This window comes from Microplitis mediator, chromosome 1, assembly GCF_029852145.1.
Source record: "Microplitis mediator isolate UGA2020A chromosome 1, iyMicMedi2.1, whole genome shotgun sequence".
Classification (NCBI taxonomy): domain Eukaryota; kingdom Metazoa; phylum Arthropoda; class Insecta; order Hymenoptera; family Braconidae; genus Microplitis; species Microplitis mediator.
In genome coordinates, this window is record NC_079969.1 from 28328453 (window position 1) to 28341460 (window position 13008).

The 13008-nt window shown below is 29.3% G+C and overlaps 3 protein-coding genes across 12 annotated transcripts in view; 1 reads left to right on the forward strand and 2 right to left on the reverse strand.

The window, feature by feature from the left end:
- Nucleotides 1-526: 526 nt before the first annotated feature.
- LOC130669875 (Q-nucleotide N-glycosylase 1) lies at nucleotides 527-6876 on the forward strand. 2 transcript variants are annotated; one of them, XM_057473024.1, is made up of 6 exons: nucleotides 527-664; nucleotides 741-991; nucleotides 1060-1275; nucleotides 3066-3342; nucleotides 5085-5270; nucleotides 6177-6876. In XM_057473024.1, the coding sequence occupies exons 2-6, from the start codon at nucleotides 896-898 to the stop codon at nucleotides 6413-6415; spliced, it is 1014 nt and encodes a 337-aa protein (XP_057329007.1). In that variant the 5' UTR covers nucleotides 527-664; nucleotides 741-895; the 3' UTR covers nucleotides 6416-6876. The 2 variants fall into 2 exon arrangements, with proteins under 2 accessions (XP_057329007.1, XP_057328998.1); XM_057473015.1 differs by having other exon boundaries at nucleotides 543-991.
- LOC130669867 (trichohyalin) lies at nucleotides 1270-3033 on the reverse strand. Its single transcript, XM_057473008.1, has 5 exons — nucleotides 2912-3033; nucleotides 2362-2847; nucleotides 1944-2291; nucleotides 1738-1874; nucleotides 1270-1474 (listed from the first exon to the last, which is right to left on the reverse strand). Exons 1-5 carry the CDS (start codon nucleotides 2962-2964, stop codon nucleotides 1305-1307), a joined length of 1194 nt encoding a protein of 397 aa, XP_057328991.1. The 5' UTR covers nucleotides 2965-3033; the 3' UTR covers nucleotides 1270-1304.
- Nucleotides 6877-8297: 1421 nt separating the features above from the next.
- Nucleotides 8298-13008, reverse strand: part of LOC130669810 (TNF receptor-associated factor family protein DDB_G0272098-like) — a 29532-nt gene continuing 24821 nt past the window's right edge. For all 9 annotated transcript variants that reach the window (XM_057472919.1, XM_057472901.1, XM_057472928.1 and 6 more), the window contains 4 exons: nucleotides 12837-12914; nucleotides 12637-12778; nucleotides 9165-10109; nucleotides 8298-8682 (listed from right to left, as the gene is read on the reverse strand). In XM_057472919.1, the coding sequence (XP_057328902.1) occupies nucleotides 8368-8682; nucleotides 9165-10109; nucleotides 12637-12778; nucleotides 12837-12914 (1480 nt within the window). In that variant the 3' untranslated portion in view covers nucleotides 8298-8367. The remainder of the gene's footprint in view (nucleotides 8683-9164; nucleotides 10110-12636; nucleotides 12779-12836; nucleotides 12915-13008) is intronic.

The following is a 13008-nucleotide window of genomic DNA, read 5'->3' on the forward strand; positions in this document are numbered from 1 at the left end:
AATTTGTTGAAAAAAAAATCCGAAAATTTTTAATTGTCTGCTAACTTTAGGATCATATTTTTTTTCTGCAAATCAATTGCAAAAAAAAAAAAACTAAAAATATGCACACGTAGAAAATTAAAAAATCTATGAGTGAAATTTTTGAAATTTTATTTTATTAATTATTTACTCTATTTATTTATAATTTTAAATTTTCCTGACGTCTGCTACATTCACACTCATGTACACATTACAAAATTATGATACTGAAATTAACCGTCTAATAATTTTTGAAATTCATTCAAAATAGTAAATTATTAAAAAAAAAATATTTGCAAAATTGAACTTATAGTTTTTTAAATTTTCTACATGTGCATATTTTAATTTTATTTTTTTCAATTATTTGTAGAAAATAAAATCCGAAAATTTTTAATTGCTGCTAACTTCAGGATCATTACAAAATTCCCTTTCGATAACTCGAATCGTTCGAGCAAAAATAAAATAATATTGTCAACACTAATCGATTTTCAAATAATCGATTTCGAATCATATACTTTTACTTTACTATTTTACTGTACCAGTTACAGTCCAGTAAAAGATCATAAAAATCATCAAGTATTTTGTCAATCAGATCTTTTTGCTACCAAATTAATTTACCATAACATCACTTTCTCTTACACAAGTGGTCATTAATTTTTTTCCATCATATATATACATACATATATACATATTGTTATTATCGCTTCTATATTTATCATCAGCAACAACGAAATGTTAGTACTTGTCATGCCGGTCGAGTTCTGATTGTTTAAATAATTGACAAGTTTAAAATTTACATCGCAAATTTAAAATATCTGCAGCTCCGGCCCAAGTGTTTCAAATAAAATACAAAAGTTGTCTAAATAATTTATCAAAAATGGTTCTTATGCCGAGGGAATCAGGCAAACTGATATCTAAACTTGCAAAGAATGTTTTCATTGAAGAGGAAGGTGTGAAAAGTCTCGCTTGTGAGGTAAGTTGTCTATTTTTTAAATAAAAAATCTATTCTTAGTATTCAATAAATTTATTTATCTGACCCAGGTTCTGGAAGGTCTGAAGGACAGGACAATATCAATAGAAAATTTTTCACAGTCAGAACTGCACCCGAACTCGGGACATCTCAAGGCCATCGACTGGATCTGTGTCCTGGACACTTTAAATTTCAGCTTCTGGAGCCCGAGCCCTGATACCAAATGGAAAGTTAATGGACACTCGGGTTATTTCGCTCTGTGTTCGGCCATAAAACGCGCTATTGATGTAAGTATTTTATAAATGTCCTCTGGTTATTAACATTTACATTTATCGGTCATCAAACACGAGCGGCAATTAATAAAATTCCCGTCTGGATTATTTTTATTCATAATTCGCTTTTTAATCTGCGGTTTCTGAGACGTTTTATTTTTTTTCTTATGACCTGACTGGTGTTCCAAAAATTCCGAGTACTTTTTAGACTCTTCTGTAATTAAATTATTTAATTAGTTGATTTATTCGGTGAAATAACTGGTAGCAGTCTGGTATCACGACTGGTCCAACCTCAGATGTCTGAAATTTAATTTTTCGCGCCTTCATTCCACTCAAATTCTGTACAATTTTTTAAATTTTTATTTTGTACGAAATAAAAATATTTGTTTTAAATCTGGAGCAAAATATCTGGTGACCCCCAAGGAATCTGACGAGTCGTGATTCCAAACAATTGGATAGGAAATAAAATTTCTAGACCTTCAATTCGTTGTCTTTCGTCAGCAATTTTTTTATTATAATTATTAATATAAAGCTCGCGTCGTTGTCTGTCTAATTGGAGAGCGAGTTTTTCTTTAGCAATCTGGTCTTTCTGAAACTGATACCTCTGTTGCCATCTAAAAAAATAAAAACGTACGGTCATGACCTCACGACTATCACTCAGATAAAAATAATAAATTCATCACTTGTCTTGGATTTCTTTAAGTTTCACTTCGGTCTCCTTCTTAATTCTCTCCCGTCTAAATTTTTTCCGCCGACGTTCTCTCCTAATTCGCTTCCATAAAATATTTACCAACTTATTTTTCAACTTTTGCGCTTGCACTGCACGTTTCTGTCTTATTCTCTCAGATCTGATCCTAGATCTCAGGACTATTTCTCTCAATCGTTCCTTTTTTCTCTCCTCGACCTCCTTAATTTTTTTTTCCCTCCTCCTCTCCCGCAATTTTACCTCCCGTATTTTTTCTCTCTCTCTCCGTTTCGTGTCCCGCAAAATTTTACTCCTCATCTTTTTTTTCTGCTCGCGCATTTTAAGTCTGAAAAAAAATGCTCATTAATTTCCACCAGTAGTTGAATTAAAAATTAAATTAAAAATTACGAAATTACTTGGCGATATTTTTCTTGGCTTCCACTTCCGCTCTCTCAAGCACGCGGCTGTCCTGCGTAATTTCATCCCGTCGATTAATTTCCTTCTTTATCTCATCACCGTGGACCTTTTTCAAGTACTTCCGGTACATATTGTACTCCTTGATTGTACAGACAACATCCAAATTATTTGAAATGAACCCGCGTTCGACCAAATATTTAATTTTATTCTCCTTATTAAAATAATAAGCGAGATGTCTGTCGTGCAGTGAATTGTACGCGTAGAAATTTATTTCATTGTTGTAAGGATCAGTCAAATTGAACTCATTGTTTTTACATCCGTATAATTGCTGGCCCAATTTTTTACAAGTGAAATAATAAGCGCCCTTTGGTCCAGGTACCAGCGGTAATTTTGAATCCAGCGGCATTAGTTTCCATTTTGGTAAACCAAATTTCGGGATCGCTCCTTTTGGTTTTGATACTGAGTTACTTAATTCGTCTAACTTTCTATTAATACAATTAATTAATTAATCAATTAATTAATTAATTAACTAATAAAGTAGAGACTTACGTTGGTCGCCTGATACTTCTCAAAAGATCACCGATTGATTTATTTCTGGACATTTTTTTATAATTTTATTTTTGCTGTCAAAGACACAATTGAGTGATGGGAAGGTCAAGTCATTTGCAGGCAACTTCAGTTGGTTTTTTTTTGTTTTTTGCAGGAAGGAATCCCGATAATTGATCCGAATTACTACGCGAATATTACAAAAGAAGTGCTGGCTAGAGTACTGAGAGCTGATTCAGGAGCTGAGTCGGTCCCGCTTTTGGAGAAACGGGTACAAAATTTACAGCAAGTTGGTAAAGTACTCGTTGACAAGTACAATGGGACGTTTGTCGAGTGCGTTAAGGCATCGCAGTACTCGGCTGAGAAATTAGTTAAGCTGATTGTCAATGAGTTCGAGTGCTTTCGTGATGAAGCAGACTTTTATGGTCATCGAGGTAATTTTTATGGATAATTTATAATTTTAAAGGTAGCATTGAATTTTAATCAAAACAAATTTCGAAAGATTTTATTTTTAAAAATACTCAGTTAATAAATTTAAATTCAAAAATTAGGAGTGTGAATGTAGATGACAATTGTTAAGTTAAAAATTTTAAAAAAAAGTGAAGAAATGTAAATAAAAAAAAAATTTTTAAAATGCACATTTAGAGAATTTGAAAATCAGTATGTGCATTTTTTAAATTTTTAATTGTTTATGATCCTGAAATTACCCGACGTCAAATAAATTTTTGATTTTTTTAAAAACGATAATCTTGAAAAAAAAAAAACATATTTGAAAAAATTGCACCGATTGTTTTTTTAATTTTCTACATGTGCATTTTTTTAGTTTATTTTTTCTTCAAATTTAATTGTTCAAAAAAAAAATCCAAAAATTTTTAATTGTCTGCTAACTTCAGGATCGTAATTGTTTAGTTCATTTATTTTTAATTTTAAATTTGTTTCTCATCCGCTGCATTCACATGACTGTGATGTAGCAGACATCAAACAAATTTAAAATTACAAATAATTAAAAAAATAAAATTTAAAAAAAATGCACATATTAATTTCAAAATTTTATAAATGCGCATTTTTTTATGATACTGAAGTTAGCAGGCATCTAATAATTTTTGGACTTTTTTTCAGACGATAAAACATAAGAAAAAAATATTTGAAAAAATTGCACCTGTAGTTTTTTAAATTTTCTACATGTGCATATTTTTATTTTATTTTTTTGCAATTGATTTGTTGAAATACGATAATTCAAAAATTTTTAAATGTCTGCTAACTTCAGGATCATATTTTTTTAAATTTAATTTTATTAATTATTTACTTTATTTATTAATAATTTTAAATTTGTCTCATAAAGAATTATATTTTTACATTTTGAAAAGCGCGCGGAAAAGAGGCGGCGTGTGATTGGCCTAGAGTTTGAATAGAAGTAGATGGCGCAAGGGGGGGAGGAGGCTGCTGGGATCAGTTTTCGTTTGTTCGTAGGTCCGTCAGCTCGTGCTCTGACTGTTCGCTCGTCGCGGGTTTCAAATATTTTGAATAATTCGGTAATTGCGTCTGAGATCAGTAATGAGTTTATTATTTACGTGGAATTGTCAGTAAATTGCTTTTATTTTTTGAGTTTTTTATTTTACAAGTGATGGGTAGTATTTTATTTAAAAATAAATATAAATGTATTTTAAAAAAGTTTGAATTATTTCGGTGCCGAGTGGCGGAACTTTTACATTGGCCGTGAATTCGAATTAATTTTTAGTTCAAATATTTATTGATTATCATTTTTTTCATTTTATGTATGATAAATATGAGTGTGTGAGTGTTTTTAGTAATAAATATATGTGGTGAGTGTTTGTGAAAAACTTTTATGAGCCAGTCGGTGAACTGACGCCAACGAAAATGGCGGGAAGTAAAAATTCAAAAATTGTATGAGTCCAGTCGGTAAGTCGCATGGAATAATTTATCAACTGAGTAATTTATATCGAAACATATATATATTTATATTTTATTTCATACTTTACAATTTACTTGCGTTCATACCAAATTTGAATTTTTGAAATAAATATTCAAATAATTTTGTTATTTGAATTACGCGCCGCGGAACAAAAAGAATCGATTTGATTAATTTTTAATGGCTGCAAAGATGAGGTGACATGAGTATATTTATTTAAATTAATAATAATGATAAATATTACAGTATCTTTTTATAAGCGAGCTCAAATTTTAGTGGGTGATATTTGGGCTTGTTATAAAGGAAAAGATCTTGGTGAATTTAATGACATTGATATAATAACGATGTTCCCGGACTATAGAATACCACAAGTACTTATGCATTTTGGTGCTATGAGATATAGTAACCCGCTTTTAAGTACTTTACAATCAGGTAATTATTATTATGTTTTTTTTTTTTTAAATAAATCTTGAAACTTCAATCCAATAAATATCTTATTTTTTAAATTACTACATAATTATGATCCTGAAGTTGAGACGAGTGTGAATGTAGCAGAGTAAATAATTAAAAAAAAATTATTTATAAAAAATGCACTTATTAATTTTTAAATTTTTCAAATGCGCATTTTTTAAAAATTTTATTTTATTAATTATTTACTATATTTATTTATAATTTTAAATTTGTCTAATGTCTGCTGCATTCACACTCATAAGTTAATAGACAATTAAAAATTTTCGGATTTTTTTTTTCAAGTCAATTACAAAAAAAAAAAAAAAACTAAAAAAATGCACATGTAGAAAATTTAAAAAACTCTAAGTGCAATTTTTTAAAATATTTTTTTTTTTATAATTGTTTCAAAAATTATTTAACGTTAGCTAACTTCAGTTCCATACATAAATGATCCTGAAGTTAGCAGACAATTAGTAATTTTCGGATTTTTTTTCAACAAATTAATTGCAAAAAAAAAAACTAAAAAAATTCACATGCAGCAAATTAAAAAAACTACAGGTGCAATTTTTTAAAATATTTTTTTTTTATAATTTATCGTTTTGAAAATTATTTAACGTCGGCTAACTTCAGTTCCATCTATAAATGATTCTGAAGTTAAGAGACAATGAGTAATTTTCGGATTTTTTTTTCAACAAATCAATTGCAACAAAAAAAGTCTAAAAAAATGAACATGTAGAAATTTTAAAAAACTGTAAGTGCAATTTTTTCAAATATTTTTTTTGTTATAACTGACAATTAAAAAAAAATCCAAAAACTATTAGACGTTGGCTAACTTCAATATCATATATAATTAATATACTGACTCTACTTGGATTGATAAAATTAAAGGCACAGAATTATCCCCGGGATGCATAGAAGAGATAGAAATCCGCGGATGCTCAATCGAAGTTATTGAGCGCGTCGTTGACAGAGTGAGAAATTTAATAAAACAGTACCCGAACTTGAACATAAACCCGTTCAGCTGCAACTCCATCGTCGTCGATCACTTCCTCTGGGACTACCGGCGAAAGAACGCCGAGAAACTTGAGAGTATACCCTTCCATCGCATCCGCTCAATTTACTACTAATTGTTTTTTTAATTTGTTAAAAATATTAATAAATATAAAATACTCAATTCCGCATCGATTCCAGGGAACGCCGTTTTTGTTGGGGGCCATACGTTTTTTAATGAACAAATATATTGTAATAATAAAATTTATTTGATTTTTATTTTAGTATAATACATTTATAATTAAAATATCCACTAAAATATTAAACAATAACAAATACAACAGTTTTATACTTATCGTAAAAATAGTTAGTTTAAATAATTATTATAAATTTATGATTATAATAATAATTAAAAAAATGCTATTTCATATTTTGTATATAAAAGAGCTTGATTTTTTGACCCCATCCAAACAATTTTATAAATTTATTTATACAAGACTAAAAAAAATTAATGAGCCTCATTGCGATTATTTATATCATCTTTGGATGATAACACGACACAGTAAAAAATATTGTGTTCTTTTAGTTTGCAGTAAATTGTTTTGATGAAATTTAACTCAGATCTGTTCAGATCGAAGCTCAAAAAACAGATCTCCGCGAAGTAAAATAGATCAATTAATGATTGCAAATTTAAAATTTAAAAATTAGGTTCAAATCATGTCAGACATCAGACAAATTTAAAATTACGAATAATAAAGTAAATAATTAATAAAATTAAATTTAAAAAAAATGCACATATTAATATCAAAATTTTTGAAATGTGCATTTTTTGTAAATATTTTTTTTTTAATTATTTACTCTTTTTATTTATAATTTTAAATTGGTCTCATTCGATGAGTGCGACTGTAGCAGACATCAGACAAATTTAAAATTATAAATAAAGAGGGTAAAAAATTAAAAGAATAAAATTAAAAAAAAATGCACATTTAAAAAATTTTGAAATCAATATGTGCATTTTTTGTAAATACAAATTTTTTTATTATTTACTCTATTTATTTATAATTTTAAATTTATCTGATTCAATGAGTGCGAATGTAGCAGGCAGACAAATTTAAAATTATAAATAAATAGAGTAAATAATAAAAAAATTTGTATTTACAAAAAATGCACATATTAATTTCAAAATTTTTTAAATGTGCATTTTTTTTTAATTTTATTTTTTTAATTTTTTACCCTATTTATTTATAATTTTAAATTTGTCTGATGTCTGCTACATTTGCACTCATAGAATGAGACCAATTTAAAATTATAAATAAATAGGGTAAAAAATTAAAAAAATAAAATTAAAAAAAAATGCACATTTAAAAAATTTTGAAATTAATATGTGCATTTTTTGTAAATACAAATTTTTTTATTATTTACTCTATTTATTTATAATTTTAAATTTATCTGATTCCATGAGTGTGAATGTAGCAGGCAGACAAATTTAAAATTATTAATAAATAGAGTAAATAATTAAAAAAAAAATATTTACAAAAAGTGCACTTACTAATTTTTAAATTTTTTAAATGCGCATTTTTTGTAAAAAATTTTTTTTTAATTATGCACTCTATTTATTTATAATTTTAAATTCATCTGATGCCTGCTACACTCACACTCGTTACATTCACACTCTAATTTTTTTTCGATCTAGGGAAATGTGGAAATTTAATACAATTAAATTTTTGATATTTTACAACGACCGTTTTTAACATCACAATATTTTTTACTCCATGTGTCCTTTGGCACAACATTTTTTATTAAAAATTTTTCGAATATTACTAAAAAAAAAAAAAAAATTCCTATAATTAGAGTTAGTGTTGCAATTACTTTAATACTATTTTTATGGCAGTTTTAAAAAATGTGCAGTTAAATAAATAAATTTATATTCGCTGCGAAGATAATAATAATAATGTAATTTTTAATTACTAATATTATTGTCTATGACTATTTTCTGTTAATAAAAATAATTAAAGTGTATAATAATTATAAGTTAGATAAATTTATTAATAACAATAATTATTTGTATGTATAATTTTACAAATATCGTTTAGTTTCGTTTCTGAAGCTGCTCCCAAAACTCGAGTCCGTTTTTTATTTTCCCGGGCGCGATGACGTCGATGTCAAGGGATTTGTCGAAATTGCTTGAATTTTTTTCCGATGCAATCAGTAATTTTGACTGCTCGATATTCAAACTCTGCAATTGCGGGGCTTGAGGTTTTACTGAAATTTGTCTCAGACCCTCGCGGAATTCTTTGGACAGCGATCTTGCAGTAAGACTGTGCATTTGTCTCGGTGTTTTTATTATTTGAATTTCAGGAGTATTTGGTCGTTCTTTATTTAAATTTTTACTTAATTTCGTAGTCTAATAATCAAAAAAAAATTATCAACAATTATAATTAAATTATTTATGATCCCGAAGTTACCAGACAATTAAAATTTTTTGAATTTTTTTTTTTCTGCAATTTAATTAAAAAATGCACATGTAGAAAATTAAAAAAACTGTATGTGCAATTTTTCGAAATATTTTTTTTTTTTTAATTATCGTTTTTAGAAAAATTCAAAAGTTATTAGACGTCGGTTAATTCATGATTTCAAATTTAGCCGACGTCTAATAATTTTTGGATATTTTTTTAAAACGATACATTGAAAAAAAAACAATTTTCAAAAAATTGCACTTATAGTTTTTTTAATTTTCTACATGTGCATTTTTTTTTTTTTTTTTTTTTTTAATTAAATTGCTGAAAAAAAAATTCAAAAAGTTTTAATTGTCTGGTAACTTCAGGATCGTGTTAATTTCTGTATCATAATTATTTTATTAAAATTCAAAAACGTAAGAAACTATACCTTGGTAGTTTCCGGTGTATTAAAAGCCTGGGCCAATTTTTTGACCGAAGGCATCGGCAATTCTTTGTCACTAAACTTGTCGACCCCATCAAGGGACTCTAGCGAATATTTGATTTCTTTTAACGTCGAAAACCTCCTCGGCAGCTCTTCCGTCGACTCTGTCTTCGAGCTCTGCGAGTCCGTCTCATAACTATTAAAGTCACTCGAATTAGTGACCTCTCCATCAATCAATTTTATGATTCTCTCCTTAATCGAATCGTTCCCATACATTTTTATCTCATCATTGTCGCGCGTCAATTGCTCAACAAAATGCTTTTCGTCTTCGTCGCTCGTCGAAGACGATGCAGTTGTGTAATAGTTTTCCGTCTTGGCACTGACGATATTGGGGACCGACTTTGCGGCCTTTATACGGTTGAATTTTTCAAAAATTATTTTCTTTTCCTCGTTCAGAGCTTCAGTACTTTTGGCCCAGTAGTCATCGTTCAAATTTATTTTCCCGATTACTCCCTCATTGCCATCAGTATTATTGTTATTGTCGTCACTTATCTTCAAGTTGACAAAACTATTGTTGACTTTACTGTCCAAATGATTGTTGGACTGCGTCCTCCTTAGCCCAGAGTCGTATCCAAATGACCTGAGGTCGAGTTTATTTGGAATCCTCTGAATTTTTTCAAAATCTTTATTATTATTGTGATTATTGTTATTATTTACATAGAACTCATTCTCGAAACCGTAAGCCCGCAAGTCGATTCTCCTTATTTTCCTTTTGTTATCTTCGTCAAAAGTGTTTTTGTTGTCACTAGTGATATTATTTGTACCCTGATTGTTTAATTTTGCGTTTATTTCGTTTTTGCTGTTCTTGCGCTCGCGTTCAAAATATTTATTATTATTTTGCGACTGTGTGATTATCAGCGACTTGGACGCTTCGATTGGCTCGAAGGGTTCCTGTAACACACAAAATTTTTTTTTTTTATTTTCCTATTTTATTCCTTAATATTAATTTTATTATGATTTATTTATTTTTTTTTTAACCCATTGTTAAAATTGAAGGCGATGTAATTAATAAGCCTCCATTATTTTAATCGGTCGACGTAAATTTAATTATCAACTGTAATTTTAAAAATATTATTTTTTTCATTGTTAATTATTAGTTCCTGCAAAATTGTTAATACACGGGCCCAAAGCCATTTTTTTTTAATTAAAAGCGTGCATTTGACCCTAGTAGATCCAAATCATGGTAAATCTTGAAAGTGACCGTAAAATACCGTAATTTACGGTATCGAGTAGAATTTCCAGTAGAATGCGGCAATTTACGGCAAAAATATGATCATTTTAATGGCAAATTGCCGAAATTTCGGTAAAATGCAATAATTTACGGCAGAATTCGGTAATTCCTGTAGAATGCGGCAATTTTACGAAAAATCACCGCAATTGCAGTAAACTGCAGCAATTTACGGCAAATTACTCCAATGGTGATAAAATACGGCAATTTACGGTAGAATGCGGCAATTTACGACAATTTTACGGCAAATTACCGCAATGGCAGTAAAAAAGCGCCAATTTACGGTAGAATCCGGTAATTTTCAGTATACTGCGGCAATTTACGGCCAAATCTGACCATTTTTACGGCAAATTATCGTAATGGTGGTAAAATACGGCAATTTACGACAGACTGCGGTAATTGACAGCAAAATACGACAATTTTACGGCAATTTACCGTAATGGTAGTAAAAAAGCGCCAATTTACGGTAGAATTCGGTAATTTTCAGTATACTGCGGCAATTTACGACAATTTTATGGAAAATTACCGCAACGGCGGTCAAACCCAGCAATTTACGGCAAATTACCGTACTGGTAAAATACGGCAATTCTACTGAATACCGTAAATTACGGTATTTTACGGTAGTTACTGTACTTTACCGTAATTCGGATCCACAAGAGAATTAACTGAGCATGTGAATTTGAAATAAATTGTTCATTCCAATGAATTATTTCTAATTTGGAAATTAGTGAGCGACCAATATTTTAATCAGTTTAGTCATTGGTACTTACCGATTAAATAATATTGCGTCTCATGCATGAGTTGTAATTAAGAAATAAAGGTCACTAAAATTTTCCAACAGATTAATATTACAATATACATATTTATTACTTATATATTTAGATTCATTATAAATTATCAATCCAAAACTATAAGTATTTGATTATATATACATATTTATTTATATATGTACAATTGTTAGAATTTAAAATTAGAAGTGATCGAGTTAAAAGAAAATATTTTTAAAAAATATATAGAAGTACATTGAGAAATAAAATTTATAAAATCTTTCATTTAATAGACAAAACTGAGGTAGAAGTTAAGTTATCAATTATTTATTTTCTCTGGTTATACCTAGAAAATAATTTGTTATTAATTAGTTTTTAAAAGTAATTAATTATTTGATAACACTGAGATTAAACAGAAATGACACATGAATTTTAAAATGGCACTTAACCATAGGTTACTATTATTATTATTGATTATTTGTGTTGATGACTTAGAAATAAATTCGTAAATTTAATTTAATTTTCTTAAATCCGCGAGAGTTGTAAACTTTCTATCAATAACTTTTGGTACCAAGGGAGGCTCAAGTCTCAAATTGTCTCCATCAAGTGTAGCCTCCTCTAAAGAATGTCTTACAATAAATTTATCATCTGAGTCTGAATTTGAGCATGAGTCTAAATCATAATTTGAATTTATCTCCTCGCTGACGGGTACAAATTTCGACGCGTCGATTGACTTAATCGATGACCGAACCCTCGGCGTTTTACTAAAATTCATTTCGTCGTAATTTATTTTACTTTTTATTCCGCCGAACGTCTGGTACTTTAACTTTGAAAAATCGGCGACGTCATCGTCGCAGAGGACGTAATTTTTAGCCTCGATATTTTTGTAGTTTTTGAACCGGGGTTTCTTTATGCCGCCAAAAGTGTGAAATTTGTCCGAGTTTAGGATCCAGTATTTTTTACCATTAGAGTAGGAAGCCCCCGTTTTGCTGTCGGAGCCCCAGGTCAGTTTCAGCGGACTGGAGTCTAGGTCCTCGTAAGTCGATACTGAGTCACCGCAGTCATTGGAGTCGATTGAATACATCCCGGAGTCGCGGTCTCCAACTAATCCTACCGATCTTCGGGTAAAATTGTCCTCGTAGAGCGGATTAGTCGTATAGCTAACTCCGGATGGTGAATCGTTAAAAATATGTTGTGACTTTGAATGCGACCAGTTGTCATCTATTTTATTCTCGCAAGATAATAAACTACTGGTATCGTTATCACTATTGTCTTTAGCTTTATCAGTGGTGTAAAGATTCTGATCCATATAAATAAGAGGATTGGTAACGAAATGTGAACTGATATTTGTACCACGATAAGTACGTCTGTGTAGATCACGACGAAGAGAAGATTCTTCTAATTTTTCAAGTCCATCACTCACCTGCTGTTCGAAATCACTCCCAATAGAACTTGAATGATGAGACAATGAGCTGCTGGGTCTACTGGAATTTGATGTTCCTGGACGTTGGAATTTTTCACCTCGTGGAGATTTCGCTTCATTTATATAATAATCCCGGCCAAATCTAAACCAATAAATAAATAAATTACTCAAGAAATTTTTCGTGTTTTATAAAAAATTACCTTTTGATATCTGGTCGATTCGTTGCAAAAACGATTTGCAGTGGAGGACTTTGACTAGTTGGTAAAACGGTAGAATTTCTGGAAAAAAAAAAATATTGAAACACTTTATTTATAACTTCCCGCTAAGAAAATTGAAAATTTTAAAAAATTCGGGAAGTTATTGGTTTCGGTC